This window comes from Mustela erminea, chromosome 17 (assembly GCF_009829155.1).
Source record: "Mustela erminea isolate mMusErm1 chromosome 17, mMusErm1.Pri, whole genome shotgun sequence".
NCBI classification, from domain to species: domain Eukaryota; kingdom Metazoa; phylum Chordata; class Mammalia; order Carnivora; family Mustelidae; genus Mustela; species Mustela erminea.
The window spans coordinates 30,742,591-30,766,588 of NC_045630.1; the positions used below are offsets into that span (position 1 = coordinate 30,742,591).

Here is a 23,998-nt window from a genome sequence, read left to right on the forward strand (position 1 = left end):
TTTATCTCCTTAATAAGGTGTCTGATTTCTCTGTCACCTAAAGACCATTCCCATGACGACTTTTTTCTTGCTCTGGTAACAGAACATGTAACTTAATCACCTAGTTTTGATTCCGAAATGAACTTCGCCCAGTTTGTCCCTTGACTGTTTCCCATAAGGAAGTTGCGTAAAGATGGCCAGATGTGGAGTTGGCATGAGGACCTAGGGGTTTTTCCCACTGGCATAGCATCTTTTCAGTCATGCCACGCAGATTCCCATAAACAGACATTCTTGTGAAACCCTTAAGCTGTAATGTGTATTTTCGAAAGTGGCAAAAGCAATCATAGGTGTCTTTAGCCAAATTTAAAAAGTGAACAGTTTTTCTCTGAAATTGCTGATAATAAATTTTACCCCCAAAAGAGTTATTTTAGAAACAATAGTTTTGCAATACCTGGCTTCTTTTATATTTTGTATTTTCAGTCAGGTTACTCACGCCATTAAAACAAAGTAAGTTCTCATCAGCTAAGACACCATACACTAAGTAAATTGCAAGAGAGCAGGTAGTTCTCTGCTCCAGAGTAAGAGGTGAGTAACTTACTCAATGCTGAATGCAGTTTGCTTCATGCAGGTGAGAAAAAGAGAAGGTGACACTCAAATCAACTGAGAGGCTTCTCATACTTATAAGCTCTACCTGTATATCAGGTAGTGGACCAAGTACTTCGTATACTCTTAGTTAATCCTTACTTCCCTATTTAATACCCTTTTTACAAGTGAGAAGAACAGGTCTGAGAACAGAGTACCAGACAAAGTAGGACTCGCCAGGTCTAATCTCATGTCTGAATAATGCCTTCACTTCTTTTACATTGAAAGCCCGTTCTTCTCTAAGAAGAGCCAGGGTCAGGGTCACACTCCCAGCAGAGGGCCTCATGTTTTCTCCAGAACCCATGACTTTTTAGCATTTATGCCTCCTTCGGCACACATAGTGATGAAACGGTTCCCAGAGTTTCTGCTTTGGGATCTCAATCCCTTTCACAGGATGACCCAAGGATGATTATCCAGTTGTACCATTTCTTGAGTGACACTTATGATAAACTCTTGCAGGTATGTTGTTTTTGTTTAACTTATTATAAATGTCTTTGAAGGGTTTTTTGTCTTTTTTTTCTTTTTTTAAGATTTTATTTATTTATTTGACAGAGATCACAAGTAGGCAGAGCAGCAGGCAGAGAGAAAGGGGGAAAGCAGGCTCCCTGCTGAGCAGAGAGCCCAATGCAGGGCTTGATCCCAGGACCCTGAGATCATGACCCGAGCCAAAGGCAGAGGATTAACCCACTAAGCCACCCAGGTGCCCCCGGAAGTGTTTTTTTTTTCTTATCTGAGGTTTGGCGGGGGGAGTCGTTTTCCTCCTGAGAAGTAAGTCAGTTAGCATAGTAGTTAGAGCAAGTTTTGCAGCTAAAAATGTCTGAATTCAAGCCCTCTTTTTTTTATTTATTCTTTTTTTTTTTTTTCAGCATAACAGTATTCATTGTTTTGTACCACACCCAGTGCTCCATGCAATCCGTGCCCTCTCCAATACCCACCACCTGGTTCCCCCAACCTCCCACCCCCCGCCCCTTCAAAACCCTCAGATTGTTTTTCAGAGTCCGTAGTCGCTCATGATTCACCTCCCCTTCCAGTTTCCCCTAACTACCTTCTCTCCATCTCCCCTTGTCCTTCATGCTATTTGTTATGCTCCACAAATAAGTGAAACCATATGATAATTGACTCTCTCTCTCTGCTTGACTTATTTCACTCAGCATAATCTCTTCATGTTGCTACAAAAGTTGGGTATTCATCCTTTCTGATGGAGGCATAATACTCCATAGTGTATATGGACCACATCTTCCTTATCCATTCGTCCGTTGAAGGGCATCTTGGTTCTTTCACAGTTTGGCGACCATGGCCATTGCTTCAAGCCCCTTTTTTGCGTCTTAACCCTCACCGGTTACTCAGGCTTTCTGGGCCTTGGGTGGTTCGTTTGTGAATCAGCCTGCCAGTGCTGGCCTCAGCCAGGATATTGGTGCCCAGCCAGTAGAGTAGTACACATTGAGTGCTTGGGGCTGAGCCTGGTGTGTTGTGAGAGCGGCGTACGCAGCATGACGTGGGCTGGCAGGAGAGGGGACGGACGTGTTTTACTAATGTGATCATATGTCTTGACAGTAACATTATATACTTGGTAATGGTGCTTTATTAATCTTAGAAATAAATACATCCACATGCTGGGGTGTGTTAATGAATTTAGTCCACTGTAGAAATTGTTTCTTGGTATGTATTTCTTAGTAAAAACTTGATATATGTTTCTTAGTAAAAGTATGGTCAGAATTTTTCAATTATGAAAAATTATATTATTATTATTATCATTATTATTGTCATTATCATTATGTTACCCAAGGAAAAGGGTTTGATATTTGGTGCTTTCTCTGTCCTGTTTTTAGGTATCTGATGTGTAGCCATGCAGAAGACCTACGTGCAAAAGCAGAATGGGAAGGCAAAGGAACAGCTTCCCGATCCAAACTGTTGGACAAACTGCAGAGTAAGAGTCTTACCTTTTGGTGTTTCTGTGTTTTCTCTTAATTAGAAATAGATACTATGAATTGATCAGGAAGGCTTGCATCCAGACATGCTCTCAGTGAGCGGTTATGTAGGGAAGAAGGGAAAATCCATTAAGCCCTTTAAAGTAAAGGTTTCCAAATTCTGCCTTGGAGTCTGAGAAGCAGCTTACCTCCCTATGAGTCAGGGGAGAGGGTCCCAGAGCAGTTCTCCCTTCATTTATACTATGCGGTGATGCTCCAGTTAAGATTTTATTGGGGGAGAAGGGCTATGATTGGAGAGGAAAAAATACAGAAACCAGAAATGTAATCTACAGGTGTTTTAAATAGTTATTGATTTCAGTAAGAAGGCCCAGGTTTATATAAACTCTTCCTTTCCACCCTCCCCCCAGCTATGTTACACATAACTTCCAGATTAGGGGTTTTATTTTTGCTACTTTTATATTTATATTTTATACACTTTTATAGAGAAAACATTTTTTTTTATTCCCTCATATTAAATCATGTTATTCTATGTGTTTCCCGTTGGGGTATGGCAGTAGAGATCCTAAGAATCAGAAAACTGTGTGGTGGGGGAGGTGTGAGGCCTGGAAGGATTGGAAGAGATGGCTATCCACGTCAAAGCACCAGTCGTTCCCCGAGTTTTCACAGGATCCTTGGCATTAGAAGCAATCTGATGAGACCTGGCGCTTATCCCGCCTCGTCAGCTGGCCCTTTGTTGTGGGGAGGTTCCTCTTACACTGTCAGGGATGCATGGTATCTCCAGGACATAGTCTTCTGCAGATTTGCTCTTCATCATCATTGGCTTTTGGGGGGGGTTTTTTGGTAATAGGATTTTTTGGGCAGGGGGTTGCTTTGTGTTTTTGGAAATTAACATACAAACTAAAGCCCTCCTGTCTCTTCCATTTTGTGGTAACATAACTGTAGCTGCTGTTCCCACTGTGTCCCCTCCCATCACTGCTCTAAGGGACCTGAGATTTCTAGGGCAGGGGCAAATGGAACAGAAGGGGGGTGAATAAAGGTTATACTGTCTTGGTTTTTTTAATGTTTATTGTTATTCCTTTTCTTAAAAATGTCTTCTCTTACAGCGTATTTGCCACCATCAGTGATGCTCCCCCCCCGGCGTTTACAGACCCTGCTGCGGCAGGCAGTGGAACTACAAAGGGATCGGTGCCTATATCACAATACCAAACTTGATAATAATCTAGATTCTGTGTCTCTGCTTATAGATCATGTTTGTAGTAGGTAAGAGACAAACTTCTTCTATAGCTTACAGACTCAGTATGAACTCGGTTAAAATGTTCCTTTTTTGGAACTTTGTCCTGTTGCTGCGAAACCATTCATGTCCAATCTAGCATTCCTGGGCAGAGTTAGAACTTCCTGAAGTGGACACTTTCAGAGAATTTGGCTTGTGTTTGTGTAGCAGACCACATCTCAAGATGGGAAGCTGGAAAGCTGAGCTTTCCTTTCTCATCTGGGTATCGGTTGGTCATTTGGTCTCTCTGGCCATCTTTGTAAGGGCTTATGAGTGGTGTTGGGCGGGGACACCAGCAGCCAGAGGCTCTGCTGTCCTTGGATGCCGGGAGTCACAGAGTGACTTTTTCTGGACCTTATGGCTATTTTGACAATGGCCCTGATTATTTTCTGCCCATAAAGATGATGGAAATACTTGGTTCTTCATGGAAGTTCTGCTTTTTAGTAGAACCTGTCCTCTAAACTAAAAATGGTTAGAATAACAGGCAGTAACTTTCTGGGTTGGGTTTTGTTACTAACCCTGTCTATGTCCATAATTCAGCTCCGCCTTAGATATTGGGAGTAATAATGTTCCTGCTATTTTGATAACAATCTCCAAAACTAAAGCCGAACTTCAATTTTTTAAGATACTGAAAATTAATTCTGAAATGTTTCAGACTTCAGAAGGGAAATGATTTGGGTCTGGTGAACCACACATGAACAGTTGTAGTACACATGCCAGTTTCTTTAGTAAAAATTCATGGACGAAGTACTGAAAGTGGTATAAGCAGGCAGGACCAGAGTGTAGACCACATGCAGCCTTTGGAAACAACCATAGATGCTTTGTGCGTCAGCACTGTGACTGCGGGTGACATGGAGGAAGTGTGCACAGACTGCTTCCCGAGTGGTTGAGTTCCTACCTCTCCCTCCCCAAATGCAGTGAAAACCTGAGGATGATTGGTGGAGCTCTTGGCTTAAAGTGACTAAGTGCCATTCATCTTAACGTATTGGGTAGTAACATGGTTTATGTCTTAAATGTTCTAAAACAGGGACACCTGGGTGGCTCAGTGGGTTAAAACTTCTGCCTTCGACTCAGGTCATGATCCCGGGGTCCTGGGATCGAGCCTCACATCGGGCTCTGCTCAGTGGGGAGCCTGCTTCCCTTCCTCTCTCTGCTTTGCCTCTCTGCCTGTCAAATAAATAAATAAATAATTTTTTAAAAAGTGTCCTAAAACAAAGTCAGTAGAGATCCTTTTCCTTTTTATCTTTTTTGTTGTTGTTGTTCTTAACTTGCTTATGAGAGTTTTTAAATCTTTTCATTTGAGTTGAATTAGAGGTAGGAGATACTAGATTAAAAGGATATATGGCTTCATCCTTCATAGCTCCTTTAGGGAACCTGAGACCAGTGTTGAAATTAAGGCAGATGTGACCCCAGACATCTTCTGGTTCCTCAGTGTTGCTGGTGGAGTGCCTTGGAGAGTATTTAGGGTAGACCTTAGGATTCAGGGGGTGTCCGTGGAAACTGAAATAGAGGAGAATGTGACCTACGTGTTTCCTGAATGCCTTGATTTCTGTTACAGTACCTGTGAAAGGAGTGATGGAAAATGTGTAGTCTGACTTTTTCTAGCTCAGAACAGGGACCAGCCTCTCCGGTAAAGCTGCGTAGAAAGCACTCCTGAAGATGGCATTCATGCTCTTCACAACTAACTGGTGAAAGGCAGGTCTTCCCCATTATCTTTTAAAAACGGAACAAAAGTTTGACTCTGTGCTTCTGCAAGTCACCACTGCACGCACGCATGCACACACACACACACCTGCCTTAGAGACTGCTGCTTGAAGTAATGCCCTTCTGTGCATTCACAATATCTGTGTCCTTCACTCTTGAGATTTCTGCAGCCAACACAACACCACGGCTGTTGCTGCTGTTGGCGAGGAACAACTTCTTTATTAAATCCAGTGACTGTTCTCCAGCCTACATCTAGACCTTTCTATAGCATTTCACTGCTTTACCATGAAACTGTTTGTTTGACTTCAAAAACATTGCAGCCTCTGTTTCACTGTTGGCTGCTTCTCAGGCTCCTCCTCTGTACCTGTCTCTTCAATAAGGATGTGTTCCAAAAGGTTTCTCTGTCTTCCCACACTCCTCCTCTAGGTTCTCATGTAGGCCGGGACTGGGCTAGCTCCACAGGGTTGATTTCCTGAGCCTTCGACCTTCATACAACTATGTGTGTGGCTCAAGGACCTTAAACGAAACATAGCAGAAGTAGAACTCCCCTTTCCTCTTGCTGTCCCCATAAAGTCTGCTTTTCTTCTTGGATTCCCAGTCTCTGTGAGGGGCTGCCATCTCCTCTGCCTGTCCGAGTGAGACCCTGAGGGAGGGACATGTTGGGCAAGTAGATAGTGTGCACAGTCTCTGCAGATGTTGCTGAACTAGAAGAAGAAAACCTGAATGTGATTTAATTCCTAGTATTCCACTTTCATCTAGAGATCTTCAAAAGAAAAGTTGATGTTTTTTAATATCTCCTTTATTCCCTTGTAGAAATTAGATTAGCATTGAAACTAGAAAACTCTATTTTTTAAAGTAATTCTTAGCATTGAAATCTAAATACCAAGTTTTCTCTCTCCTCTGGAGAATAGAGAATTGATTATGAATAAGTGAACTGTAACTTTTTAAAACCCTAATCAGCACTGATGGGTTTTCATTAGATTGTGTATTATTTGTATTTTTCCACAGTGTATGCATATATTTGGTTAAATTTACGGGGTTGTTTTCACCAGCAACCAGTGGAAGGATGTTTCCATAGGTAACTTTATAGTATTCATTTCTTAGTAAAGAATTGTTAAGAAATATTTATGAAAACTTGAAATGTTAAGATTCGGTTTAATTAAAATACAGTATTCACTTTCATTTGGGAAGGTACTGATATTTTTAAATTTATTTGAAAACAAAGCCAGCGACTTTGATTTGTATACATCTAAAATTAGGCTTTTAATAAACTGGGTCTTTTTTTTTTTTTTTTCAAAGATTTAAGTAATAAACATAATGTTAATTTAAATACCCTTTTAATAAGACTTTCAGTTATAACTCATTGTCAGTAGACTAGGTGACTTGTGCCCTCAATTCTGATTATGAAATGGTCCTTCCTTAAGGACATTTTGCTACTCTGACTTTAGATATATCTTTTCATTCATGATCAGTTTTACCCATTTGAATTATTGTGTATTTTGTGCCTAAATATAAAGTGTTTCTCACTTGGTAAAAGACATCATTATTGATTACTATCCATAAGAGGCAGGAAAACATTGTTGATACTGAAAGTACTACTTTGACTGAAATTTTATCCAACAGGCTCTTGAAAAAGGCAATGATATTTAAGGGGCACCTGGGTCGCTCGGTGGGTTAAGCCTCTGCTTTCAGCTCAGGTCATGGTCTCGGGGTCCTGGGATTGAGCCCCACTTCAGGCTCTGCTCAGCAGGGACACTGCTTCCCTCTCTGTCTCTCTGCCTGCCTCTCTGCCTACTTGTGATCTCTCTTTCTCTCTCTGCCTACCTTTGTGCCTACTTATGATCTATCTCTCTCTGTCAAATAAATAAAATCTTTTTTTAAAAAATGATATTTGAAAGAAAACTGGTGTTGGAGAATCAGCCATAGATTTAAACCTAATTCAGTTACCAGTTTATGATTTGTTAAGTTACTTGCCCTCTTCGAGCCTAATGAAGATGGAGATAGTATTGCGAGGTAGTTTTGAGAATTAGCAGTACTATTTATAAACGTGTAGCACAGGGCTTGGCCTGTCTAGAACATTAATAAATGTCAACTGGTATTGATTCTGTTTAAGTTCACGTATAAAATAATAATTTAAAATTAAAGCAATTTTAAAGTTAAAGCAATTTTTAGACAATCTGAAAATTGAATGTAGCCTCCCAATAGCCAAGTGCTAAAGTAGATGTGTGTATGTGCCAGAAAAAGTAAATAATAATTTAGTTTTGAATATATATTATTTATAGGCTAGTGAATTGATAAAATAAAATTTTAAATTATAGATTGGGGAAAAAAGAGGGAAGATCATTTTTCAGGATAAACTTAAAAGTTTATCAAGTCATGAGGATGAAAAGTACAGCATAGGTAATCTAGTGGATGATACTGTAATGCACTGTGGTGTGTGTTCTGTGTGTGTATAGAGTGGTAGAGTACTATTGTATAGCGGAAACTGATGTACTGTTACATGTCACCTGTATTTTGGTTCAAAAGAGAAACCTTTGTGGGGTTCCTGGGTGGCTCAGTCAGTTAAACATCCACTTCCTGGTTTCCGCTCAGGTCATGATCTCGGAGTTGTGAGATTGAGCCCCGTGTTGGACTCCATGCTCAGAGTCAGCTTGTGATTCTCTCTCCCTCTGCCCCTTCCCTCCCCAAGAAAGAAAAGTTTATCCGCTAATGTTCAAATAACTTTTCTGTGATCGCAGAGATTCTAGTAGAGGACTATACTATCCAAAAAGTAGCCACTGATTACATGTAGCCATTTAAATTCAAACATAAAGAAATTAAAGTTAGATTTACTGATCCTGTTCCTCAGGTGTCCTGGATACATTTCAGTGCTCGGCAGCATGCACAGCCAGGGCTTCTGGGTTAGGCAGTTTGGCGTGTTAACCTTCCAATGTCAGTGCAGGAAGCTCTAAGGAAGGCTGCTGCCATCGAGTTGGAGGAGGATAGAAGGGGGCTTGTTTGTTTGTTGTTGTTTTAATAAGATTTTTATTTATTTATTTGTTTGACAGAGATCACAAGTAGGCAGAGAGGCAGACAGAGAGAGAGGGGGAAGCAGGCTCCCCGCCAAGCAGAGAGCCCGATGTGGGGCTCAATCCCAGGACCCTGGGATCACGACCCGAGTCAAAGGCAGGGGCTTTAACCCACTGAGCCACCCAGGCACCCCTGTTGTTGTTGTTGTTTTTTAAGATTTATTTATTTATTTGACAGAGATCACAAGTAGGCCAAAGCAGGCTCCGCACTGAGCAATGAGCCCAACTCGGGGCTTGATCCCAGGAACTGGGATCATGACCTGAACCAAAGGCAGAGGCTTTAACCTCCTGAGGCACTTAGACACCTCATTTTGTTGGGGTTTTTTGGGTTTTTTTAAAGATCTTATTTATTGGGGCGCATATGAAGATATGAAGAGCATTCATATCTTCCTCTTCTCTCTCTGCCTACTTATGATCTCTCTCTGTCAAATAAATAAATAAAATCTTAAAAAAAAAAAAAAAAGATCTTATTTATTTATTTGACGCACAGAGAGCACAAGTAGGCAGAGCAGTGGGGGAAGCAGTCTCCCTGCTAAGCAGAGAGCCCAATGCAGACCTTGATCCAGGACCCTGAGACCATGACCTGAGCCGAAAGTAGAGGCTTAACCCACTGAGCCACCCAGGCGCCCCAGAATAGTTTTTAAAAGTGGGTTTACACATGGTTTGAAAAATGCTTCCTGGAAACAGTCAGTCGTGGTCCTCTTTCCTCTCAGAGCCAGAGTCATAGAGTTCATTCCCTTAATCTAGAGTAGCAGCGGCCACTGAGGGCGTGCCAGCGGGGACTTGGGCTCCATGTAAATGCTCCACGTGCCTCATCTCATTCTTGTATGTCCCCGTACAGAGATTCCATAAGGCAGCTACCGTTCTCTTTAGTTTATGGTTGGAAAACTTGACTTGGATTGAATGGGGTTCCTTGTTTCTGGGAAACGACCTAGTTAGTGGCTGAGTCAGGATTTGAACCTAGGTCTCTTACTCTGCTGTCCCTGCTCTTAAGGCTTTATTCTTAGTCCCTGCAGCCCCTTCCCTCTGTTGCACTTCTTCTCTGCTTGCACCGAAGTATATCAGTAATCACTTGTATCTGTTGCGTTCCAGGAATCGTAGATGTTGTTCTCGTCCTTAGAAGAACCCTGTTAGGTGTATATTACTCTCCTTTTCTAGACAAGGGAACTGAGGCTCAGGAGTGAAATAACTTGCCGAAGACGTGAAAGCTTGTGGCCCAAGCTTGTCCAAGGGGAGTGCCTTGTCTCTTTTGTTAAGTCAGGTTGCTTTTATGTAAATAAAAATGCACATTCCTCATGATGCCAGCCAACTTAAACAAACCTGAAACCTGATTATTAATTTTTATTTATATGGGTTGACTTTAATCAGACGAAAATTTCTGTGATGGACACATACTTTTTTACTCTTGTTTAATCTTGAGAAGGGAAAAAAGAATAAATTGTACATTGAACCAGACTTCAGATTACTGATTTCCCCTAAGATTGCCTTGACTGATGTTGTAATAATCTTTTTTCAACATACCACTGTAAACTTGATAAAGATCTGCAAAGCATTCATATCTTATTTTAAAGTTTTTATGTCTAAAGAAGTTTCATTTTTTTCACCTTTTTCATTATTAGATTACTCTTTTTTTTTTTTTTTTTTTTTTTTTATTTGACAGACAGAGATCACAAGTAGGCAGAGAGGCAGGCAGAGAGAGAGGAGGAAACAGGCTCCCCGCTGAGCAGAGAGCCCGATGTGGGGCTCGATCCCAGGACCCTGGGATCATGACCTGAGCCGAAAGCAGAGGCTTTAACCCACTGAGCCACCCAGGCGCCCCTAGATTACTCTATTTTGAAAGAATAACTATGTGTGGACTTCTTTGTTTTAGGAGGCAGTTCCCATGTTATACTCAGCAGATACTTACGGAGCATTGTAATGAAGTATGGTTCTGTAAATTCTCCAATGATGGCACGAAACTAGCAACAGGATCGAAAGATACCACGGTTATCATATGGCAAGTTGATCCGGTAGGTACTCTAGTATGCGTGCGTGTGTATGTGTGTGTGTGTTTGTAGACTACAAAAGGGTAATTCATCTAAGACCTAATTACATAGGTTTTAAGTGTGCATATGTAAGTGTCTTCTTTTCTAAGAGCATCTCACTGTCATTTTTGTTATGTCTTACCTCTTCCTGTCTTTTCTAGATGGCATATATAGATAGATACAGAGTGTGTGCTGGTGATTGTGTTCATAATCTGTGTGTGCACAGTCTGGTTTGGTCCTCAGAATACCTCTGTGGGGCACTCACGTCTCTTGTTTTCAGATCCGGAAACTGAGGTAGATGTTAAGTGCCCAGGCTGTCCAAGCTAGTGAGTGGTACAGGTAGACCCAGATCCAGGAAGAGCTGCACTTCAGACCTACTGCTCTTCATGCCCCTTGCCAGTTTGTACCTTTGTTGTTAATATTCAATTTACCATTCTGTCACAAGGTCGGAAGGACTCATTACCGTTTGCCTTCTGACATCTTTCATTGTCTTGTGTAATTTTTTTTTTTTTAATTTCACAGAGATCACAAGTAAGCAGAGAGGCAGGCAAAGAGAGAGGGGGAAGCAGGCTCCCTGCCGAGCAGAGAGCCCGATGCGGGGCTTGATCCCAGGACCCTGGGATCATGACCTAAGCCAAAGGCAGAGGCTTTAACCCACTAAGCCACCCAGGCGCCCCTGTCTTGTGTGATTTGTGGAACTTCTGTTAAACAACCCCTCCACCTTATATACAAAAAATACTGTATTTTGGATTTAAAATTCTGAGTTCTCTCTAAAATCAGATTTTTGTCATTGTTTATAATAAGATGACCTACAGATTTGTAGAAAAAAGTATTTCTGTTTCTTTTAGCCAGTGGGACATTTATTGACCTATCAAAAGAAGTACATGCCTCTAAATAAGTTAAGGAGAAATATTTGGTTTAAATCATAACTGAGTAATCTTATTTTAAAAATTTAGAATTAGGGGCGCCTGAGTGGCTCAGTAGATTAAGCCTCTGCTTTCAGCTTAGGTCATGATCTCAATCAAGCCCTGGGATCAAGCCCCACATCGGGCTATCTGCTCAGCAAGGAGGCTGCTTCCCCCTCTGCCTCTGCCTACTTGTGATCTCTCTCTCTCTCTGTCAAATAAATAAAATCTTCAAAAAAAAAAATTTTTTTTTAAATTAGAATTAGGATGTAATATTTGTCCCAAATAAAGTCGTGGACGTTTTACATTTAAAAAAAAAATAGACAAAATGGGCCATAGAAAGAAATGTTTTTTAAAAAGAATGGTCAGGGGACAGGTGCAGGGCACCTGGGTGGCTTGGTTGGTTAAGCATCTGCCTTTAGCTCAGGTCATGATCTCATGGTCCCAGAATTGAGTCCTGTGTCGGGCTCCCTGTTCAGCAGGGAGCCTGCTTCTCCCTCTGCCTTTGCTGCTCCCCGTGCTCTCTGACAAATAAAATGGTTAAATAAAAAAGAATCAAAGGTGCCTAGCTGGCTCAGTCAGTAGAGCATTTAATTCTCAGTCTCTGGGTTGTGAATTCAAGCCCCTACACTGGGTATAGAGTTTCCTTAAAAAAAAAAAAAAATCGAGTTGAGAACATACCTCAGTTTTTGTGTACCTGTAATATCCTATGAATGATGAAAGTTAGTAAGACCTATTCTTTGCCATGAAGCAGGCGTTCTTTCCTTGTACCATGTAGTACTCTGACACTCTGACACTCATGGCTCTAGGGACAACCCCCCCAGAGTAATGTTGTTAAATGCTTAAAACATGTAGTAAACCCAAGTGGGATAATATTAATTATCTAGGAAACCCAATTATTGAAATATAGTTATTAAATAGTAAAAAAATAAATCCAGTATAACAATTATGTTGCGCCTTTTTTTTTTTTTTTTTAAAAGATTTTATTTATTTACTTAACAGAGAGAACATGAGCAGAGGGAGGTATAGAGGGAAAGGAATACTCCCCACTGAGCAGGGAGCCCGACGCAGGACTCGATCCCAGGACCCTGGGAACATGACCTAACCCAAAGACAGACACTTAACTGACTGAGCCACCCAGGCCCCCGCCATGTTGCTTTTTTATTAACACATTAAACAGCAAATTCTAGCAAGAGCTCTAACCAGCATCAAATTTTTTTTTTTTAAAGATTTTATTTATTTATTTGACAGAGAGAGAACACAAGTAGGCAGAGAAGCAGGCAAAGAGAGAGAGGAGAAAGCAGGCTCTCCAAGGAGCAGAGAGCCTGATGTGGGGCTCGATCCCAGGACCCTGGAATCATGACCCAAGCTGAAGGCAGAGGCTTTAACCCACTGAGCCACCCAGGCCCCCACCACCATCAAATTTTGAAGTAGTGATGAGCATAAAGATTTTGAGATAGCTGCAATAGCTGTGATATTATATGAAAATACTGGAGACTTCTATATTAACAGTCCCCTGATAATATAGAAGGTGATGCACCTGTGTCTCACCTGGTGCCACTTTGTCTATTGCCTTCATACAGGACTGAAGGAAATACTGAATTTCAGCCAGAAATAGAGATGTGCGTTTGTCCTCACATTTAAGTTCAAGAATCCCTGCCTCTTCCCTAAGTGACTGCTTGTAGGCTGCAGAGTGATATCTGGGAAAGGAACACACGATGTAGAAAGGGAAGTAATTTACACCCTGAAGTACATTTCACACAGGATGTGCAGAGTGTTGTGAAAGTGCAGAATGCTGCCCAGGTGAGAGCACCTGGTCTGAGCCTTGACAGGCACAACACAGGTGGGGACAGGAGAGGGCATTCTGGGAAGGGAGGGATCTTGCCCTCCCCCACCGTCAGATAAGAGAATAAGATGAGTAAGGCAAAGAGTGGGAAATTAGACTAGAGAGACAGTGTGGATCTAGTTGTGGCCTCTGAACACTGTTCTGAGGAGTTGTATTTTAGCAATTATTTGCAAGATACCTGAACAGAAAGCATACTAAACTGTGCTTTATTACGATTTCTTTTGGCAGCAGTATATAACCATGCCCTTCGCTTAGCACATATTTATTGAGCGCAAGCTTACGGTGAGGCTTTACCACAAGTTCATAACAATTACAGAGTAATTGTTCTGTGATGGGTGCTACAGGGGCTCAAAAGAGAAACCCATTGGAACTGGAAAATAAGACAAGTGAGTCCTAACAGAAGGAGTCAGGTATTACAGAGGCAAACCAGTTAGTACTGTCCCCTGCAGGACATGGGAAAGGAAAACGTGGCTGGCATTTGGGCAGTCTCGGGGTTACAGTGCAGTGTAGGAGATGAGGTTAGCAGAGTTGGAGGCCACCAGTCCAGGAGGATCTGGTGCACTTGGCTAAGGAGTTTAGACCAGAGTGCCTTTGTCAGAGTAGGTGTTAGGAGTAAAGGGCTTTTATGGCCAGTTTAGCTTGGGAAACATAGAGTTAATGCTTTCACTCCAATCTGAGATGCCATGGATTTGAGAGTTTAGTATGATAGTATTTTATTATGTCAGATACTCTTTGGAAAAACTTAAAAGAAAATTGGTGATCTTTTTGAGTATGTGTGTTTTGTGTATGTGTTTTAATGGATGAAAAGCAACACATGGAGAAGGACATTAAGATTTGAGGTAATGGATACATCTGGTGGCTCAGTTGGTTAAGCATCTGACTCTTGACCTCAGCTCAGGTCATGATCTCAGGGTCATGGGATCGAGCCCCAAGTTGGGTCCCACGCCTCCTTAAAGAAGAAAAAAAGATTTGAGGTGATGTGATCCCAAAACAGGTTTCTTTTAACAGGTTTTTTTTACCTTTGCTCCCCAAAAACATTTTGCCCATTCTCTGACCCAGAATCTGAGCACAGTTAAGTGGATTCCATGAACATGGTATTTCCACTTGACATAGGTTAGTGTAGAGACACTGTACTTGTGAAGATCTAGCATTCATATCCCCATTTATTTTCAGCTTTAGTTTTTTACAGGATTATATTAATGTGCTGAATTAGTGTTTTAGTTAAATACTTCTGAGGTCATTTATCATCAGTTTAGAAGAGACTGTGTGTGTCCGAAGCACCACTGTGACTGAGCCCATCCCAAAGCCCAGGCATCCTGCTTACTCAGTGCTGGCGGCCTCTCTGACCAGTGGTACCACACTCTTGCACAAACCCCTGCCCTGTTTGCCTTCTCCTGGCAAGGGGTCAGAAGCAGTGACGGTGTTAGCTAGTTTTTATCAGACATGGTGGTCTGGACTAGGTGATAGAATAAATAATAAAGGTAGGGTCAGTATATTAAACACATCCACTTGTTAGTGACATTTCTGACAAAAAAATTCCCAACCTAGTTTTATCAGAGGAGTTCCAGACCCATTTTCCCCTCCCCCCCCCTTTTTTAAGATGTGTATTTGAGGAAGAAAGAGGCATGAGTCGGGCAGGGAGCCAGAGGCAGAGGGAGAAGTGGACGCCCCCTCTGAGTACAGAGCCCAACTGAGGGCTCTGTCCCAGGACCCCGAGATCATGTCCTGAGCCAAAGTCAGATGCCCAACCGACTGAGCCACCCAGGCGCCCACCAGACCCATTTTTAACTGTTTCTGGGTCCTCACCATCAGAATTCCACAGGCATGGTACCAGTCTTAGTCCATCTTTGACCAAAGGCTAACACTTAGTCACTTTTAGCCACCTCCAGCCAAGTCCCTCTTGTTCTGTTTGCTGTGCACATCCTTGCCCCGTACAACAGAAACCTGTAGGTGGTCTTTGGACATTTCTCGTCTCGTTCTGTCTTATGTATTTTACATCCCAAGTACATTCTGGTCTGACCTCTCGGAGTCCACACTATGTTAGTTTGGGACCTTGTTTCTTGTGACCGTAGTGGCTTGTGTTGGCCCTTTTGGGGTGTCCGTGTCCTGATCTGTTCATTCTGATTCATCTGCCACATCATCATGCATGTTCTCCTCCTAAAACCAGACACCCTTGTTATGTATTCAACCAGCTTAAAAATCTTCAGCAGCTTGCCCCTTACAAGGAAATTGAGCCCCTTAACCTCAAGCAGAGGTGTCCGTTCTACTGAGAGGCCAGCAGCTCTCACCAGGGTGGTCTTGGTCTCCATCCCTATCATATGGGGCAGGGAAGGGACACATAGCCTTCGGGTTAGGAGACCTGGCCAAAGTAGTGTTGGTGGCCAGCACTCATTCCGAGGAGCAACTTAGTAGCGGCCACTCAGGAGACAGTTGGCGGTTCCTCAGAACACGACACCTAGAGCCTGTGGCTCCGCTCTGGCACATGTGCCCAGAGTCTGTGGAGTCCTAGCAGCATTGTGTATAGTAGCTGAAGCTGGAGACAGGCCAGATGCTCATTGGCTGCTGAATGAATGAACAGAAGAGGTAGATCCATGAAATGGACTATCGACCAATGGAAAGGAGGGATGCACGCTCCAGCATGGATGAACTCTGGAACATTCCGCTGAGCGAGAGAAGCCAGTTACAGAACGCCCCACATTGTGGGATCCCATGTGGATGAAATGTCCAGAACGGGCAAGTCTGTGGAGAAGGGAGTGTGGGAGACAGGAAAGAACTGCTAACAAGTGTGAGCTTTGTGGGGGTGATGAGAAAGATCTCAGCTTGGATAGCAGTGGTGGCCGCATAACTCTTTGAATATACTCAAGGTCATGGGATTGTGTACTTGGAAGGGTGCATTCTGTGGTGCATAAGTTTTATCTCAGTCAAGTGTTTTCAGAAATAAATGAGAGGTCACTCTTAGTGCTTTTGGTTTCCTCAGAAGCCTCACGGGCATAAAGCCTGTGTCGTCGTTAGAGTTCCATCTGGCACACCATGCCTGGCGTGGAGTAGATGCCAATGAGATGTCACCGCGTGAGTGAGGCTTTATGAGCTCATGAGCTGTCGGACCTTTGGGGAGGGAACGTTGGTGAATCTGTGAGCACCTCCTCAGAGTCCATTACACTGTCCAAATAGATGCTTACTGCTGTTCCAGTTCCGATGCCAGGAAACTGTGGACTTTGGGGACTCTAACCAAGTCGTGTCCTTCCCTCCTAGGATACACACCTGCTAAAACTGCTCAAAACCTTAGAAGGACATGCTTACGGCGTCTCCTACATCGCGTGGAGTCCGGACGACAGCTACCTTGTTGCTTGTGGCCCAGACGACTGCTCTGAGCTGTGGCTTTGGAATGTCCAAGTGAGCACGTTCCGTCTGTTCTTGAGCCTTTCCGTTCAGTGGGCCCATCCTGCACGCATTCCTTGTAGCTTGATGCTCGCTAGAACACAGCCAGCCACCCAGCCTCAGCGACCAGAGTGGGTCCCACGTGACAGAGCCCAGGTGTCCACGCTTAGCAACCCAAATGTCATGCTGAGCATAAGAGTATTTAAAAGAAGGACGAAAGAGTATTTTCAGGAATGTTGTGCTTTGTGCTGTGGAATTCCTACTGTTTACTGTGGTACTTTTTCTACAAGCAGGTTTTTACGATGGTCTCATAATTTGATGATTGTATATGAAACTTAACCTTTCAAGTGTGCAAACGTCTGCAGGGAACCAGAGCTCTCGTTTTGGTGGCGGTCATACTGTCATCTCCTTAACTGTTTTATATGTTGATCTAGTTTAGGAAAAGTAATGATGTTTCAGTGCTTTTATTAAGGGCTCTCTTCCTGTTTGTAAACCCAAACTTGACCTTCATCCAGGATCCCTTTGTTGTTGTTTTACAAAAATTAGCATTTAGTTCCATTATTTTTGTACGGTGTTTTAAAGACTTTATAATTCCGATTTAATTTTTTTAACTTCTTTCTGTAAGGTGGCTGGTTAGATGCTGTTCTTTTCATTTTTCTGCCCCGAGGTGAGGGCATGGTCCATGCTGTGGTCTGAGGGTACTGTTGTGCACTGATAGGGTAGGACTGTGAGTTGGTTTGTATGTGACTTGGTTTGTACTGAAAGAGTAGAGCTGAAACTACACACAAGCGTGCCGAGGACAGAGCGAATACTGAGATGTCCCTGAGGGTGATCCGCTGTAATTCCTGCTCTGCTGTTACATAGCAGTGTTCTTACTGCTTACTTACTACTTACGTTTCAACCCTAGCTTTTCAGTAGGAAGGTCACTGAATATTGAGAAAAGTGGAATACAGTGGTGACCCTTGCCCACCACCTGGGATTCTGCGTTGACCATTCTGTATATTTTGTGTGGACACGCATGCATGCATGTAGACGTGTACACACAGACATCCATGTCCAAAACATTTGGAAGGAAATTATAGATATGATGTTTGATACCAAATACTGAAGCATGTACCTTCTAAAAAATAACAGCTTTTTCAAGAACGTTAGCTATCATTCTCTAATATCTAATTTTCGTTTCGTAGTTAAAAATCCCCAGTTGTTCCCCAAATGCCTTTAGGCCATTTTTATCAAACCAGTGTGTCATCAGTGTTTGTGATTGGGTTCGGGGGGGCAGCAAAGCCCAGAGGAGGAGACTGCTTTCTCTCAGTAAAACAGACTGGGATGAATCTGACCTAAAAGACAAAATGGGTTGTTGTTTTTTTTTCCCATTAAAGCTTTTTGTTTGCCCCTCAAGAGAAGATGTGTGGAGTCCTGATCCTCCAGTAATAGACTCGAAATTGATGGTGTCTCTAGTCCTCCTGTGAGTCAGTTCTGAGTTTCTAGACAGAGGATGTTCTAAGTCCTCAGCACTTAGTGTGTTAACATATGTGTGAACACAAAATGCAGAAGATTCAGCCTCTGCATGTGTACATGGGATTCTGAACTTAAAACTGTTTCTGTCCAGCAGTCCAGAAAAGATAAATGGACGAGACCTATTAGCAGCATGGGGGAAGATTTTTAAATTGCTGATTTTTTTTTTCCAGTGTAAAGGGAGACCTCTGGCTGGCTTTCTGTTTTCATGCCCTCTTTGCTTTAGTACTTGCCCCTGTTCCCTGATCATACACTTTGTTTTCACTTTTTTTTTTTTTTTTTTTTTTTAACTTTTGATTACCCATTTCTCACAGGAAAATTATGCCCAGGTATTTTTTATTATGCCAAGGGCAGCTATTATCTCTCAGAGCCTGTTTCTAATCCATGAACAAAATGGAATCAAGACTAGATTAAATGGTATGTGTCTACCTTCTAAGTTCAGTAACTTAGAAAAAATAACAGATGGGCATCTTCGGGTTGTAACCAGTAAATAGTCTTTCTTACTTGGGAATCCTTTAAAACAGCTATGCTAAACTGTACAAAAGCCTCTTTTCTGTACTTTTAGTTGAGATGAAATTAGATATCAGAAAAATAATTTTCATTTCTCTCTTCCCATCTTCCCTACTACCTTTCTAGCATCTCAGATACGAAATTTCACATAATTGAGAACTGCTGCCCCCTTGCCTTAGTTCAAGGACCTAGTTTTTCTGTCCATTCATCATGTTCTTGAGGAACTGCTACTGGCAGTCCGGGACATGGACAAGTAGGGGGATCTCGGAGGGAGTAGAGAGTGTAGCACTGAGCTGCTGACAAGAAAATATGATTTGATTTATAAATGTAATTGAGAATGAGAGTTTTATTAGAGGTTCTGTCATCAGGTCTATTGTTGGAGTCGCCTGTGTGGAGCATTGTTGAGCTCCCGTTTCTTCCTCCTCTGAGCACTGGTTGGTTTTTTTGTAAGTCCAGTTAGAATAGTTTGTTTCTCTTGTTAGGAACACCAAACGAACCTGATATCCCAGTTACTATTTTTTTTTCTTTATACATTCACTTTAGAAGCCTATCTTGAGGGACACCTGGGTGGCTCAGTGGGTTAGGAGGCTGTCTTCAGCTCGGGTCATGATCCCAGGATCCTGGGATTGAGTCCTACATTGGGCTCCTTGCTCAGCAGGGAGCCTGCTTCTCTCTCTGCCTCTGCCTCTGCCTCTCTGCCTACTTGTGCTCTCTCTCTGACAAAAAAAATAAATAAAATCTTTTAAAAAAAAAAAAAAAGAAGAAGAAGAAGCAGCCTATCTTGAAGGTCTTAGCCACAGTTTTATTTCTTTGTAGACGGGAGAGCTAAGGACAAAAATGAGCCAGTCTCATGAGGACAGTTTGACAAGCGTGGCTTGGAATCCAGATGGGAAACGCTTCGTAACTGGAGGTCAGCGCGGCCAGTTCTACCAGTGTGTGAGTACCTCTTGCCCTGTCCACGGCCTGCTCCATTTGTTGAAATAAAAAATGCACTTGACTCGCTATCTTTTAGGAAATAGATTGTGTGAAGACCTACTTAGCTATCTTTCTAATAAGCACTGTCCAGTAGAACTTTCTGCAGTTTTTTCTTTTTGTGACCATTTTTAAATGCTTATACAAAGTCTAGACTTCAAGTTTGGTAAACTGTTAAAAAATTATTTTACTAAATATTTTGTCTTCATAAATAAGTTTCTAATGTTACAGGATTGAAAATATTTAGCACTTCTTTTGAGGCTCTAGGTTTTGTATCCAAACTCTGCTGAATTTCATGAATTGACTGTCTTAAATATGTGAGGACTAAAAGTGGTGATGGGCACTACCAGAGAACCTTCCAGTCTTTATTTGAAGTAACTTCTGATTACTGTCTGCCCCATTAATCTCGGGCTCATGGAGTGATGAAAGTAGGGACTCAGTGACCAATCTTGTGACAAGGCAGACTGCCATGGCCGTCTATCTGATGTCCGTGTCTCGCATCACAGCCCGGCCCACTGCCAGTGAGCACTTCCACGTGTGGTCTTAGGATTAAACAAAGATTAAACAAGATCATGAATTCCGTAAATCATTCAGTCTAGTAAAGATCACATATCATAGAGGCCTCCATGTAGCCACTGCAAACCACTGGTGTCTTAATAAGCCGGCCGTGGGACTCGTGGAACATCGTGTCCTGTCCCCAAAGCCTGGTTATGAGCCTTGAGTTCTTTTCTTCCCCCATTTGTCTCAATACACTTTTTGGTCTATTGTGATTTTCCCAGTAGTTTAAAAAGTTATTTCTGGAGTTTCTATCCATGGGCTAATATACAACTTGGATTTTTTTATTTATTTTTCCTTCAACATAGGTATAATAGACATGTAGCATTATGTTAGCTTCAGGTATAGAACATAATGATTTGATATTCATATGCATTGAAAATGAACACCACAGAAATTAGCTGTTCCCATACACAGTTGTGATGAGGACTTTTAAGATTTATTCTCTTAGCAACTTTGAGATTCGCAGTCCCGCTGGTCCCCATGCTGTACTTTCCGGCAGCGAAGCCATTTACTCTTGAATCCTTGGCTGCAGGATGACCCTGTGTATCTCTGCTGACCCCACTTTCCCCTATGGTGTTGACACCATCAGGACCCAGGACTCGGCAGCTCCCCCATCTGTGGAACAGAAATGGGATGCCCCTTAGAGCTTTGATCTGTAGAACACATTGCAAATTTGGTAATGTTTTTAAAATGTCCTAACAGCTTCTGAGTTCTGTAAAGCTGTAATTAATGTTTATAGAAATCTTTTCCATATCCCAGCTTCTGAATACTAGAGGACAGATCCAAGTATAGTGCATTTTAAAGGAACATTTGAATTCTTTCCCAGTAGAAGTGAGACCTTCACTTGGAACTTGGGATTCTTCTTTCCCTGTATGTATTGTATTTATTTGTGCCTGGCAGGTTATTGAAGGGAAGATGGATTTCCCAGAGATTCTGTCCCCCTTCCCCTGAGGTATTGTTGTAATGAAATTGGACCTATAGTCACATTTTCATGATGAAAACCACTTTATGGAACAATTAATTGGAACAGGAAAAAACAGACTTAGTACTAAAAGATGCTGCTGAGATTCGTTTGGTTCTTTGCTTTCCGAGAACTGTTTCATAAGGGGGTTAATAGTGAATTTCTCCTCAGGATTTAGACGGGAACCTCCTTGATTCCTGGGAAGGGGTGAGAGTGCAATGCCTTTGGTGCTTGAGCGACGGCAAGACTGTTCTGGCATCAGACACACACCAGCGGATCCGGGGGTACAACTTTGAGGACCTTACAGATAGGAACATGTAACTGTTTTTTTATCCGTTAAATAACTATTTGATTTGTATTAAAATGTGTGGTGGAACTCGCTGTTTGAGAAGAGTTTTTATGTTTTGGTTTGAACTTGACCCTAAAATGGATTGGTGGTCGGGTGGTGCTTTGTAACCATTAACTCAGAATTTTTTTCTTGATTGAAATACAGTTTGTCATACTGATTATAGACAAAATTGCAGTGTTTAAGCTAGAACATTATATATTTTGGTCATTTGAATGTTCTTGATTCTTAGTATGTTGCTTTTGACAGATTGTTTTCTGGTTACAGAGTACAAGAAGATCATCCCATTATGTCTTTTACTATTTCCAAGAATGGCCGATTAGCTTTGTTAAATGTAGCAACTCAGGTAAATTTATTATAATTATAAAGATTTAGCTTAGTTCAAAATACATGATTTTTGATACATGATTATATAAATAAATATTTTTACAAATTCTTAAACTTCACCTATGGGTTTGATTCTTAAGTTTGCAAAGTCAGTCTTAAATGTGTCAGAACGTTATCATTTTGTGTAATGGAATTGAAAATAAATGTTCCATCAGGCAAAGGGATATTCACAGTGTAAAACTTTTTTGAGTTGAGGAAGAATAAGTGTATCTATTTTCTTTTGCCTACAGGGAGTTCATTTATGGGACTTACAAGACAGAGTTTTAGTAAGAAAGTATCAAGGTGTCACGCAAGGGTTTTATACGATCCATTCATGTTTCGGAGGCCATAACGAAGACTTCATCGCTAGTGGCAGTGAAGGTGAGTTGTGTGCACGCCACTATCAATTCGTGTATCTGGACGGCATGGGGGCTCTGTCCTCGTCTCAGTGCATGAGGGTAGCCATGTCTCGAGCAAATGCAGATTAAAAATTTGAGTTTTATTTCTCAAGTACACTGTTCATTTCCCCGTTTTGGAATGCCTGAGTCCTCTGTATCAAACCAAGATTTAGTTAAATCAGTACTCCTTTGTGGTGGTGTGCAGAGGCTTGTAGGATCTATGAAGTCAATTATGATGTGTTACCTGATTGTAGACAAATTCGACTTTAGTTAAGATCTGCAGTGTTTCTTTAATGGCCGAAGAGAGTAATTTAGTTTCATGATTCTTCATAGTCTCAGAAAAGCTGAAATTCTAGAATTGTCTCTGCTACTTTCTAAATACATGTACTCTCCAGCCTGCTAACATCAGTATTCCAGGCAGGCCTGTTCCCAGAGTCATCAGTCTAATTTAAAATAGAAATTGCTTAAAATCAAGGGACCCCTGCGTGGCTCAGGTGGATTAGCATCTGCAGTGGGCTCAGGTCATGATCCTGGGGTCCTGGGATCAAATCCCAGGTTAGGCTCCCTGCTCAGTGGGGAGCCTCCTTCTCCCTCTGCCTCTGTCTGATGCTCTGCCTACTTTGCTCTCTCTTTCTTTCTGTCAAATAAATAAAAAAATCTTAAAAAAGAAAAAAGGAATTGTTTCAAATAGGCAACACAGATAGCTGAGTATTAAAAGCTATTAAAAGTGAGGCGCCTGGGTGGCTCAGTGGGTTAAGCCTCTGTCTTCGGCTCAGGTCGTGATCTCAGAGTGCTGGGATCGAGCCCCACACCAGGCTCCCTGCTCAGCGGGGAGCCTGCTTCCCTTCCTCTCTCTTTGCCTACTTGTGATCTCTGTCTGTCAAATAAATAAATAAAATCTTTTAAAAAAAAATAAATAAAAGCTATTAAAAGTATTAAAAGCTGAGTATTAAAAGTATTAAAAGAGTGTGCTTTCAAGGCGCTAGAAGCATAAATAATGGCAAAATCTCATTTAGCACATTTTTCTTGAGTGCACTCTGTGCTGCTCTGAGCACTACAGTAGCACATTAATTCAGTCACTTTTAAAAATACCGAATTTAGGGGCGCCTGGGTGGCTCAGTCATTAAGCGTCTGCCTTCGGCTCAGGCCATGATCCTGGTGTCCTGGGATGGAGCTCCGAACTGGGCTTCCTGCTCAGCAGGGAGTCTGCTTCTCTCTACTCCTAGTCCCCCTGCTTGTGTTCCCTCTCTCACTGTCTCTCGCTCTCTGTCAAATAAATAAATAAACTTTAAAAATTAAAAAAATGCTGAATCTAGTCTTAGAACATAGACCAGGAAACTGGATTCTTTGTCAGTGTTCCATTTATCATCCAAAGTATTGACCACGCCTATCTTGACAAAAAATTGATCTCGATGGATAAGCGTTAACACATGAGTTTTCCCTTTATGTATAAGGTATATTTGGGAATTAGGACAAAGACTTTTAGGGAGTCCTGTGAAGCATAGGAATTTATCTTTATTTCTTTCTCTTAAAAAAAATCTGTCAGGGTACCAGGGTGGCTCTGCCATTTGAGCATCTGACTCTTGATTTCAGCTCTGGTCATGAACTCATGGTCATGGGATTGAGCC

At 41.9% G+C, this 23,998-nt stretch overlaps 1 protein-coding gene across 4 annotated transcripts in view; it reads left to right on the forward strand.

The window, feature by feature from the left end:
• WDR26 (WD repeat domain 26) overlaps window positions 1-23,998 on the forward strand; it is a 39,595-nt gene that overhangs the window by 10,148 nt on the left and 5,449 nt on the right. For all 4 annotated transcript variants that reach the window (XM_032319094.1, XM_032319095.1, XM_032319096.1 and 1 more), the window contains exons 5-12: window positions 2,451-2,548; window positions 3,653-3,809; window positions 10,462-10,600; window positions 16,619-16,759; window positions 19,586-19,705; window positions 21,432-21,577; window positions 21,874-21,952; window positions 22,224-22,353. In XM_032319094.1, the coding sequence (XP_032174985.1) occupies window positions 2,451-2,548; window positions 3,653-3,809; window positions 10,462-10,600; window positions 16,619-16,759; window positions 19,586-19,705; window positions 21,432-21,577; window positions 21,874-21,952; window positions 22,224-22,353 (1,010 nt within the window). The remainder of the gene's footprint in view (window positions 1-2,450; window positions 2,549-3,652; window positions 3,810-10,461; window positions 10,601-16,618; window positions 16,760-19,585; window positions 19,706-21,431; window positions 21,578-21,873; window positions 21,953-22,223; window positions 22,354-23,998) is intronic.